This window comes from Lipotes vexillifer, unplaced genomic scaffold (assembly GCF_000442215.2).
Source record: "Lipotes vexillifer unplaced genomic scaffold, Lipotes_vexillifer_v1.1 scaffold12, whole genome shotgun sequence".
NCBI classification, from domain to species: Eukaryota; Metazoa; Chordata; class Mammalia; order Artiodactyla; family Lipotidae; genus Lipotes; species Lipotes vexillifer.
Genome location: NW_006796716.1, coordinates 4,408,829 through 4,420,168, shown reverse-complemented (window position 1 = coordinate 4,420,168; position 11,340 = coordinate 4,408,829). Strand labels below are relative to the sequence as shown.

Genomic DNA, 11,340 nt, shown 5'->3' with positions numbered 1-11,340 from the left:
GACTGGCCCAAGTTCACTCAGCTGGTAAGGGACAGCTGAGATTTGAACTGTGGCATGTGAAGAGTACTGGTCCTGGGGAAAATGTTGCCATACTTCTATTCATTTCATAGATGTTCTCCAGGTGCCTGATAGGCACTGGGAATAAAATGGCTCATATAACTTGATGTGACTCTCACTGAGTTTAATGTCTATTTTAGAAGATGGATGATTAAACAATTAGCTCAATAAAGTCATCTGGAGGTTCTCACACTGGCCAAACCTGAGCACCTGGTAATGACATTGAAGGTGGTAGGACCATGACTCCCAGACCCCACACCTTGGATAGGATTTGGCATCTTGTTTGGGTCTATTCATTGCTTGGTGACCCCACACCTTGGATAGGATTTGGCATCTTGTTTGGGTCTATTCATTGCTTGGTGAGCTCTCACCCAGATCTCTTCCAGACAAGCCAAGTGCCCTGGCTTCCCAGGGAGCCCCTAGTGCAGGTAGCAAGTGCCCAGAAAGAAAGTCCAGTAAAGACTGCAATAGGCACGGAGCCAGCACTGCAGTGGGGCACAAACAGTGACGTAGTTAGGGAAGCAATATTTAAACTGATACTGAGAAAATGAAAAATTTCCCAGCTGACAGGAAGTAGAATTGGAATGGGGCGTGGAAGGCATTCTTAATAGAGGGGAAAAGACCCAGCCTCTGTGTCTTGCAAAGAAGTTTGGCCCTTCTCATGGAGTCAGTGGGGAACTACTGCATGGTTTTGAACAGCAAAGTTATATGATCCAACTTGCATTTTAGAAAGATACCTTCTGGCAGCTATTTGGTAGGTTGATTAGAGAGGGACTATCCTGAAAGGCCTGGGAATAGGCAAGAACCAAGGTAACAGCAGCTGGCGCACAGTAGAACGGGTAGATTTAAGCAATACTGGAGAGGTAGCACCGACAAGATGTATTCACCGATGACGTAGACTGCTAGCCTTACGTCAATAGCCATCTCCCTCCTTTCTTTTTTTTTTTTTTAATAAGTTTATTTATTTTAGTTATTTTTGGCTGCGTTGGGTCTTTGTTGCCGCACACGGGCTTTCTCTAGTTGTGGCGAGCGGGGGCTACTCTTCATTGTGGTGTGCGGACTTCTCATTGCAGTGGCTTCTCTTACTGTGGAGCACGGGGCCTAGGCGCGTAGGCTTCAGTAGTTGTGGCTCGCAGGCTCTACAGCACAGGCTCAGTAGTTGCAGCGCACAGGCTTAGTTGCTCCGCGGCATGTGGGATCTTCCCAGGCCAGGGACTGAACCTACGTCCCCTGCAATGGCAGCAGATTCTTAACCACTGTGCCACCAGGGAAGCACCCCTTCTTTCTTTGTGAACAATGTTTTAACTGGGTATATGGCTACAGACTACATTTCCCAGTCTTCCTTGCATCTGGCCAACTTCTGAATAGAAGTTAGTGGTGTCCTTAAACAGGAAAGAACTCATGCTTCCATGCCACCCCCCTTCCCAAGAGATGGGTTCAGATACAATAGTGGGAAATGCCTGGGCCACATCGGACACAGAGATGGAAGCCACAGGTTGAGGATGGCTGAGATGCCCCACAGTCCTGCAGGATCTATTCTGGGGTTGTCACTTAAGCCACTGAATTTTGGGGACTCTTTGTTCTAGCAGCTCGGACTATAGCCTAACTAACTGACCATCTTTTGGATATGGGGAATGAGGGGGTGAGAAGCTCCTGGGCAGATGGTGGTGCTGTTAACTGGGCCAAGAGATTCTGAGGAGAATTAGGGCTGGGTAGGATGGGGTGGGGTGGAAGAGGATTACTTTAGTTTTGAATATGTTGAATGTGAGACATCTGTAAACAGTGATGTGCAGTCACTGTTTTAACAATCAACTCTTCGGGGAAGGGGAATTTCGATCTGAAGCATTTGCTGACTTCCATGGTGTAAATACTCTCACCACAACGATTACAAGTTACTACTATCAACATGACATCATTGAACAAGGAGTTGGGAAGAGAGGTATACAATGGCCTCTTGTGAGCTGGTCCGAGCTAGCACGAGCTGACTCCGGTGCACCACTGTCCATGAACATGCAGGTGGAGACGTTCAGTCTGCAGTTGGACAGACACCAAGTCTGCGCGTGGAGACAGAGATCTGAGAGTGATGAGCAATTAAGGGGTAATAAAAGTCCCAGTAGTGACTGGAGTCACCAGTGATTAACATGGAGAATGAGAAGAGGAGGCTGAAGCTGGGATCGTGAGAAAATCAACGTTTACAGAGTGTCCTGAACAGGAGGAGAAGGCTGAGGAGAAGGCTGAGAAAGAACAGTCAGAGGGAGGAGGAAGTGTCCCATGACGCACCAGGGCCAGGTTTTCCACATGTGCTCCAGGGCTTCTGCCTTCTCAGAGAGATTGGTCATCCTCTGGTCACCCCCTACCTGTCTCTATCTTCACCTCTCTCTCCTTTCTGTCCTTCTCATTTTTATCTTTTTTTAATTATTATTTTTATAAACAAGGTTTGTTTTTTTTAAAATAAATTTATTTATTATTTTTGGCTGCGTTGGGTCTTTGTTGCTGCACGCGGGCTTTCTCTAATTGTGGCGAGTGGGGGCTACTCTTAGTTACGGTGCGCGGGCTTCTCATTGCAGTGGCTTCTCTTGTTGCGGCGCACGGGCTCAGCAGTTGTGGCACACGGGTTTAGTTGCTCCAGGGCATGTGAGATCTTCCCGGACCAGGGCTTGAACCCGCGTCCTCTGCATTGGCAGGCAGATTCTTAACCACTGTGCCACCAGGGAAGCCCTTCTCATTATTATCTAAACAAGCTCCAGGAGCTCCCATCAAAACACAAATTTCTTGACTCCACATTCCCCTCCCATTGCCGCCCCACCTTTCTATACCCCCTCCCAGCCAAGATTCCCAAAGCCTTGGCCACCTTGGTCGTCTCCACCGCCTCATTTCTCACTTGTCCTCAGCCCACTGCAAGCAAAGCATCCATTGCAAATGCTCCAGACCAAGCCAGCAGCAGCCTCCACGGTAGTCAATCCTATGCCCTCTTCCCAGTCCAGCCTTGTTTCACCTCTCTGCAGCATTCAGCACAGCTTACCATTCCTTTTTTGGAACAGAATTTGGGTTCCAGAATTCCACGTTCTCCTGATTTTCTTCTTAGCTCTCTGGCTTCTCCTTTGGCAGCCTGTTCTCCTCTGCCTGACCTTTAAATGTTGGAGTTCCTCAGGGCTTGGTCTTAGGCCATCTTGTCTTTTCCCTGAACCTCTTTATGATTTCATCTGCTCTAAAATGCCACTCATTCTCAAGGCTCTATTCCAACCCAGACTCCTGCTGAGCCCCAGACCTGCTTCGACAGCCACTACTGAGCATTCTGCCTTGCATCTCTCCTAGGCATCTCAAGCCTAACACGTCCCAACTTAGAACTCTTGATCTTCTTCCCCAAATATATCCCCTTCCAACTGCTCTGCCCTCAGTAAATGGCACTTCCAAGCCTCCAGTACTAATAGTTATTTCCATGGTTGTCTACCATCTGTCTCCTCTGTAGATTGTAAGCTCCCTGCAGGCAGAGGAGGGTACACAAATTCGAGGTTGTATCACCAGGGCCTAAGACAGTGCCTGATACATCTTTTGGGACTCAGTAAATATTTGCTGATTGAGTTAAAACAAGGAGGCATATTAGCACAGAACCCAAGTGAGAGGAAACAGTGTCAGATGCCCTATAGAGTTGAACAAAATTGGGTTCTAGTCATCGGCTGCTAGTTTTCTAAATGACTTTAGGGAAGTCACTTCACCCATCTGTAGGTTGAAACTGAAGTAAATATAAGGTCCTTTCCAAATTCTAACTGACATCTCTTATCTACTGCTAATATATCACTGAATTGGTGAGTGCACATACATGGAATTTGTGCTTAAGTAAGAATGACTTTTTTTCTTATTTTCTTTAAAAATTGGTGCTTTGACGGGAATTCCCTGGCGGTCCAGTGGGTTAGGACTCAGTGCTTTCACTGCTGGGGCCCGGGTTTAATCCCTGGTTGGGGAACTAAGATCTGCACCCCCCCCCCCAAAAAAAAATCGGTGCTTTGAAAACTATTTGTAATGCCTTCAACAGAGGTTACATGAAAAGTGTGTTTTGATACTTTTACTTTTAAATTTCATGAGGACTTGAAGGCTATTCATTGACTTGAACTTACCAAAACATTTTCACAATCTGTGGGGATCTCATAACAATCCAAGGTGACTTGCAGGGCAGTTAGCTATTAACAGTCTCATTTTGTAAATGTGGAAACGCAGGCTTATACTTACATTCTCATCCCTTTACAGGGATGGTCCAGGGGTTCATCAAGAGGCTAGCACTGCACACAGTAAAGTCAGTAAAGCTGCCCTGGTTCATATCTTAACTCTGCAGCCCTAGGAATGTTTCCACTACTATAAAATGGTAACAATGCCAGTACTTAACTTCATAATATTGTCGTGAGCGTTAAATAAGTATGGAAATCAATAAATATGAGTTGTTATTACGGTGTCATGCAGCCCTGTAAAGAGTTCTACAAAAGCCCACTGAGCAACGTGGAGGCACTGCCTGGGCAGGACTTTTCTCACAGCACACCTGAGTTCCCAGGGGCCGGAGCTGCCCCCACTCCTTCCTGCTCGGGTACCTTCAGCAACGCTGCCCTTTCCTCTACAGCGCTGAGGCCTGCGGGCTAGCCCTGCGCGGGTCAGGATCTCTCTAACTCCGCCCCCTAAGTAGGGGCGTGGCCTCACACGCAGGGGGCGGAGCCAGGGCGAGAACTGGGGCGTCGAACTCCCCTTCCCAGTCTGGAACCGCCCAATCCGGGAGGGTAGGTCACGTGATCATCCAGCGGTTTCACCCTCCCCTATGCCGGTACCATCTCTGCCAGTCCCGGGGGAGATGTCTTGCGCCTTTTGGGGAGGCAAAGGATCTGTTTTGGTCCTCTTTGCGTGGAAATAGTGTGGAGTAATATCTTTGATGTGACAGGGCCAATATTTGCCCCTTAGGTGGTATTTTCCCTTCCGGGCTCTCCCCACTAAGTAGTTGGTCTCGCCCAGCCGGGCCCTGGGCGCGGCGGCGACGGCCGCGTCACTGGCGGGCGGGATCCCTCCGCTCTAGGGAGAGCAGAGCTGGACGGTGAGTTGCGGTGACTGAGGAAATCCATCCGCGTCGCCGCCGCTGCCGCCTCCGCCGCGGAGGAAGACAGGACCTCCCGCGCTCCTCTAGCGACCCTTCGCAGAGTCCCACCGCCACAGGTACCTCCGCTGATAAAAGGAGTTCTCATTCCCCCCCGCAGCCCCAAATTCCCATGGGGGAACCTCTCTTCTGTCTGTCTCCCCGGTCTGGCCTCTCGGGAGCGGACGTAACTCTCCAGACCTCCCCTCCCTTTTTCTGGCCCCGTCGCTCCCAAACCCGGAAGGGAAACCGGGGGACCCTCGCCTCCAATAACGCACGCTCTCGCTGCACCATCGGGGTTATTTTGCCTGACCCCAGATCCCAGGCCAGCCCCCCCTACTTCTTGTTCCCTGAGAAGTTGGGGGTCTAAATTCGGGGCTTCCTTTAGGCCCCGCCCCGCCCCCTTTCCCCACCTCTACCACCCCCTTGCCTGCCCCTGGGTAGCACCCCTCGTGTCCTCCCATTTCGCACCCCCGCCGGCATTCGCCTTGCAAAACTCCAGAATCCTCACTAAGGCAGGGCCGCGAGGCTACCCTTCTCCTCGTCTCCACCTCGATTTGGGGTCTGCCCGTGTTTTCTGGCCCCATTACCCTAGACCGGACACCTCGGCACCCTATTCCCTTTAGTAGTCCTAACCCCACGCTTAGCTCCCAGGCGGCCCCCACCTCCCCCGCCTAGCTTTCATTTGGGCAAAATGGAGGTCGTGGGGGCCGGAGGACCAGGCCCACTGCGCTTCGCAGCGCGGCACCGGCCCGCGCCTTCCAGCTGCCAGATCCGGGGACCCTCCCTTGTCCCTTCCCCTTCTCCCCGCTAGACCTGCGGAGGGGGTTGCACCCCCATTTCTCCGTGGTACCCCCGGCTGCTGTATGCCCAGAACCCAGGGCCGCCTAGGGGGCCCTGGCGAGTGATGGGGATTGAGGTCTGGGAGCGTCGCCCCCGCCCCCAGCGGCTTCCTCCCGGCCTGCTTCCTTCTGCCCCGGGCGTCTGGCGTTGCCGCCCCGCCTGGGCTGCCGGCAGCTGGAAGGAAGGGGCTTTGTCCGGAGCTGGGGAAGTGGGGTGGGGGGCTTTGCCCCCTCCCTTTTTTGGAGGGGCGTCCTCGGGCGCTGGCGTAGAAAAGCTGAACAGAGGGGAAATGTCAGTGGGGAAGAGGAACGCCCAGGGTACGGGGGAAGTGCGAGCAGGATGGGGGACGCCTGGGTGGGCAGAGTGCAGTGTGCATGGCCAGATCACACAGGTGTCGAAAGGGGAGGGGGGGGGCAGGATTCCGGGCCCTGGAGCGGAGCCAGCCAGGCCCCTGGGGCCCCGGCGCGGAGCCCGCGGGCTGGGCTCTTGGGTAGCCGGGCCGCCTGGGGCCGCCCGCTCGCCCGCCCGTCGGCGCCTGGGAGAGAGCAGCTCCGCGCCTCTGGGCCCGGGACCTCTTTTTGGAGCCCTGATTACTCGAGAGCGGCTCCCACGGGCTTTCTGCGGGCGCGCCGGAGCGGGCGGCCTAGCCGCTGGAGGGAGCAGCGGCTTGGGGCTGGCTACCTCGCCACCCTCGCCTCCACCCGCCGCGGGCGGCTAATGGGGCGCAGCCGGCCCAGAGATAATCCGGGGTGAGCCGTCCCGAACCTATTAGTGCCCAATCGGCTTTTCCCAAATCCTGTAAACAGCCACCCTGGCTGGTTCTGGGGAGGGGGCGGGGGGTGGGGTCATCCACCCTACAGGTCTCAGCCGTGGATGCGGTTGCCTCGGCAACCGGGCTAGGGTGGGGGCACTTCACCAATGAGGTGCTCTCAGTCCGGGTGACGGTTGCCTAGGCAACCCCACGAACAGCCCAGCTTTCCCCTCTGGTCTCCCCCACCCCCAGTCGAAGCTGGGGATGTGTGTGTGGAGGGTGTGCGGTGTATGGGGGTGAATTTAAAGAGGCACCGTCCCTTTTAAAATTAGGTGCTAGGAGGGCGGTGTCTCTGCGGGCCGGGGAGGACGCCCGGTCTGTTTTCGAAGGGACTCTCCCCGCCCCTTCCCGCACCCCAGTTGCTGCCGCGGGTGTCCCGCCCGGGCTGCTGTCCGAGGGAGGAGTTTCCCCTGCGCTTCCTCTTGAGCTTCCCGCTCCGTTTCCGGGGGGCGGGAGGAAGATTGGGGAAGTCAGCTGTTCCCCGGCTACGTCTCTCCCGTGCCAGAGGCCCGTGCTCTGTCCGGGGGACCGCGGCCACCGCTGGCGCCCCCTCCCCCTCCGACCTGTACTTACCCCTTCCGGGCCGCGCGTCAACCCCGCCTTTCCCCCTTCTTCCCCGACGGCCTTGGGCCTGACGTCAGCCCTGCATCCCCCAGGCCTCGGGCCAGCGGCGAGGAGCTGCCTCCCCCAGCCCCTGTCCCGCGGCCCCCAGCCGCCCCCAACCCCGCCCCACGGGCCCGGCGCCATGAGTGAGCTGGAGCAACTGAGACAGGAGGCTGAGCAGCTCCGGAACCAGATCCGGGTGAGGGCCTGGCTGCCGGGCTGCGGCGGCTGAGCGGGCAGGGCCCGGTGGCTTGTGTGCACCGGGCCAGGGGAGGGGTTTGTGTGTGGGTGGTGGTGGGGTACCCTAATATACTCCTGTCTCGTCCTCTCCATTCCCCTGTTTCCTGTTCTCTTTCCTCTCCTCCTGTCTTATCTTCGTGCCTCTCTCTGAATGGCTCTGCCGTCTCTTATAGGATGCCCGAAAAGCATGTGGGGATTCAACACTGACCCAGGTGAGATGAATCCAGGGCTGGACTTGGGTTTAGGGAAGGGGCACGGGTTGGAAGCATACTTCTCAGAGGGCCCTGCCGCCTGAAACTTCCTGAGCCCATTCTGCCTCCACCTCCAGATCACAGCTGGGCTGGACCCAGTGGGGAGAATCCAGATGAGGACACGGAGGACCCTCCGTGGGCACCTGGCAAAAATCTACGCCATGCACTGGGGGACAGACTCAAGGTGGGTGCGGCTGGGGCTGTGTGCTGAGCTGTCGTGTTTGCCTTGGGCTGAGTTTATGGCAGGCAGGGTGGGCAGGGGTAACCTTGCACGTCTGGTGCCAGAAACAGGATGCCCCTGTTGCCAAGTCTGTTTGGGAAGCCCATGACTCCCAGACATCCCCAGGGGATGGGAAACAGGGCCATACTGACAGGAAATTCTCAGCTGCTGCCAGGAGTTTTCTCCCACCAGATGGGAGAGGGGGAAGGGTGTCCTGCCTCCAGAGGGGCCTTCCCACCCTGACCCCTCTGCGTCTCCATCCACTCTCCGACAGGCTGCTGGTCAGTGCCTCCCAGGACGGGAAGCTCATCATCTGGGACAGCTACACCACCAACAAGGTAGAGGTGGCACCTGAGGCCGGATGGGGCTGGGCTGCAGGCCCTGGCTGGCTCTGACCCTGGGCACTGCCCCTCGTCCATAGGTCCATGCCATCCCGCTGCGCTCCTCCTGGGTCATGACCTGTGCCTACGCGCCCTCAGGAAACTTTGTGGCCTGTGGGGGATTGGACAACATCTGCTCCATCTACAGCCTCAAGACCCGTGAGGGCAATGTCAGGGTCAGCCGGGAGCTGCCTGGCCACACTGGTGAGAGGCGCGTGACAAGGCACAGGCACTGTTGTGGGGTGAGGGGCTGCGCTGCCCTCCCTTAAAGACCCGGCTGACCAGCCCCTTTCCCCAGGGTACCTGTCATGCTGCCGCTTCCTGGATGACAACCAAATCATCACCAGCTCTGGGGACACCACCTGGTGAGGCCCTGCCAGGGCTAGGCAGTCGGGACTCACCTACACTTCCTGCTGGGGGAGGGAGCACCGCCTCAGTGCTCAGGCGCTAGTCCCCACCCTGCGCAAGCACCGGCAGAGCCCTTGTTCTGAACACTCAGCCTTTTGCTCTGGTGGCAGGAAGGAGGGGGAAGTGGGGGACCCCTTCTCACCTGGGACAGGAGCAGGTTTCTGTCACCCAGTGGCTCCCGGTGCCCCTTGTGTGGAGGCTTCACTGGGCCTGGGCTCACAGGCTGGAGGGGTCGGGGAGAGGGAGTCCGTCCTGCACCCGTCTCTGATCCATTCTTTCTTCCTGTCACCCCTCCAGTGCCCTGTGGGACATTGAGACAGGCCAGCAGACGGTGGGTTTTGCTGGACACAGTGGGGATGTGATGTCCCTGTCACTGGCCCCCGATGGCCGCACCTTTGTGTCAGGTGCCTGTGATGCCTCCATCAAGCTGTGGGACGTGCGGGATTCGATGTGCCGACAGACCTTCATCGGCCACGAGTCCGACATCAATGCCGTGGCTGTAAGCGCTGGGGCGAGCTGGGCTGGCCCATCTTTGCCGAGCTCCAGGCCCTGCCCTGAACCCTCATCCCACTCTGGTCTTGTGTCCTGCAGTTCTTCCCCAACGGCTACGCCTTCACCACGGGCTCTGACGACGCCACGTGCCGCCTCTTTGACCTGCGGGCCGACCAGGAGCTCCTCATGTATTCCCATGACAACATCATCTGCGGCATCACCTCTGTTGCCTTCTCGCGCAGCGGCAGGCTGTTGCTCGCTGGCTACGACGACTTCAATTGCAACATCTGGGATGCCATGAAGGGCGACCGTGCAGGTGAGAGCTGGGAGCTGAGCAGGGGGTGGGCGGGGACAGGGAAACGAGGCTGGAGTTTTGACGTCCCCCTCCGCCCCAGGTGTCCTCGCAGGCCACGACAACCGAGTGAGCTGCCTTGGGGTCACTGACGATGGCATGGCTGTGGCCACAGGCTCCTGGGACTCCTTCCTCAAGATCTGGAACTAACAGCCCCGACCCCAGCTGGGCCCAGGCTAGGAGGGGCCCTGCCCATGCCCACACTACAGGTCGGGAGCTCTGGGGCTGGGTGCACACCGAGCCTCCCTCCTTGGGCCACGGGGCCTCGGGTCCCTGCTCCCCTACCCAGGTTTGGTTCCTCCCGGGGCCCCCACTGTGGAGATTAAGATGGGAATAGAATGGGGGAAGAGGAGGGGCAGAAAGCCCTCATCCTTTTGCTGCCCTGGGGTCAGGGCCTCATCCCTCTGGAGGGCCAGAGGCAGGAGGTGGAAACTCCAGGGGCTGGCTTTTTTAAAACTGGTTTTATTTTAATTTTTATTATATTTTCAGTTTTTCCATAAAGGAACCAATTCCAACTCTGTACCTGGTCTCTACCCTTGCTCGTGTCTTCCTCGCTCTAGGTATCTGTCCCCAGCGGCAGACTGGCTGGGGGGACATGGGGCTCCAAGTAGTGGGGTGGGGACTACCACTCCTCCTCGGCCGGAAGCGGAGTCACAGGTGGGAGGACCTTCTCTGGCCCGCAGATCACAGGTGTTCCACACACACAGCCCTCCCATTTCTAGTCTTGGCCTGGTTAGGCTGGCCGACCACAGCGGCCCTTTGCCTGTGGCTCTTTCAGTTCCCAGCTCTTTTGAGCTGTGCCTCTCGTTCCCAACATCCCCTTACCCCAAGAAACAACTCAGACGCAGGAGGGGAGAACACACACCAAGTTTTATTGGGGGGAAGCGGGGTATTTACAGAGGCAGGTAGACGAGAAGGGAGTCACACAGGTTGGGGAGATGGTGGGTACAAGGCAGACAAGGATACAGAATGACCCCTGCACCCACCCTAACCCCAGGAAGGGCGGGGGAGCAGCCGGGGCCCAGGAAGACGGGCTGGGAAAGGACAGCAAGGGGCCTGAGTCCCTGGGCTGGGGGGCTCAGGGGCTTGTAAACATTGACCACTCTCAGAAGGGGATAGGGGTGGGAGAGGGCTCCCCCTACACTTCCTCACAGGGTTAAGGCCTCTCCAGGCTCAAGGGCCCCCTAAATTCAAAGTCTCTTTAGCTGGGGGGGAGGGGAAGGAAGAGACGGGGAAGAGTGTCATCCCCCCTCCCCCTGCATTGGCTGCGGCAGGGGTGGGGGCAGTTACATTCAGTCACAACAGTACTCCCCCAACACCTCTAATGCCACCAAATACTGGCTCGAGGAAAGGGGGAGCTGGGGGGCCAGCAGCAGCAAGACATTTCCCCCTGGCCCATCACCCCCTTATTGCTTTAGAGAGAATATTGTCTTTTCACGGACTCTAACACTGTTGAAACCAGGGAGAAGCAGGTGGAGGGGGCCCCTCCACCCCCGAGGCCAGCTTTATCCCCCAACACTGACCCAGTTGCCACTTTGGTGCAAAAAAAAAAAAAAAAAAAAAAAAAAAAAAA

At 56.5% G+C, this 11,340-nt stretch overlaps 1 protein-coding gene across 1 annotated transcript; it reads left to right on the top strand.

Moving 5' to 3' along the window:
- Positions 1–5,082: 5,082 nt before the first annotated feature.
- GNB2 (G protein subunit beta 2) lies at positions 5,083–10,294 on the top strand. The gene is made up of 10 exons (XM_007468844.1): positions 5,083–5,247; positions 7,478–7,623; positions 7,838–7,876; positions 7,993–8,099; positions 8,410–8,473; positions 8,557–8,719; positions 8,814–8,880; positions 9,221–9,422; positions 9,515–9,731; positions 9,811–10,294. The coding sequence occupies exons 2-10, from the start codon at positions 7,567–7,569 to the stop codon at positions 9,915–9,917; spliced, it is 1,023 nt and encodes a 340-aa protein (XP_007468906.1). The 5' UTR covers positions 5,083–5,247; positions 7,478–7,566; the 3' UTR covers positions 9,918–10,294.
- The last annotated feature ends 1,046 nt before the right edge of the window (positions 10,295–11,340 follow it).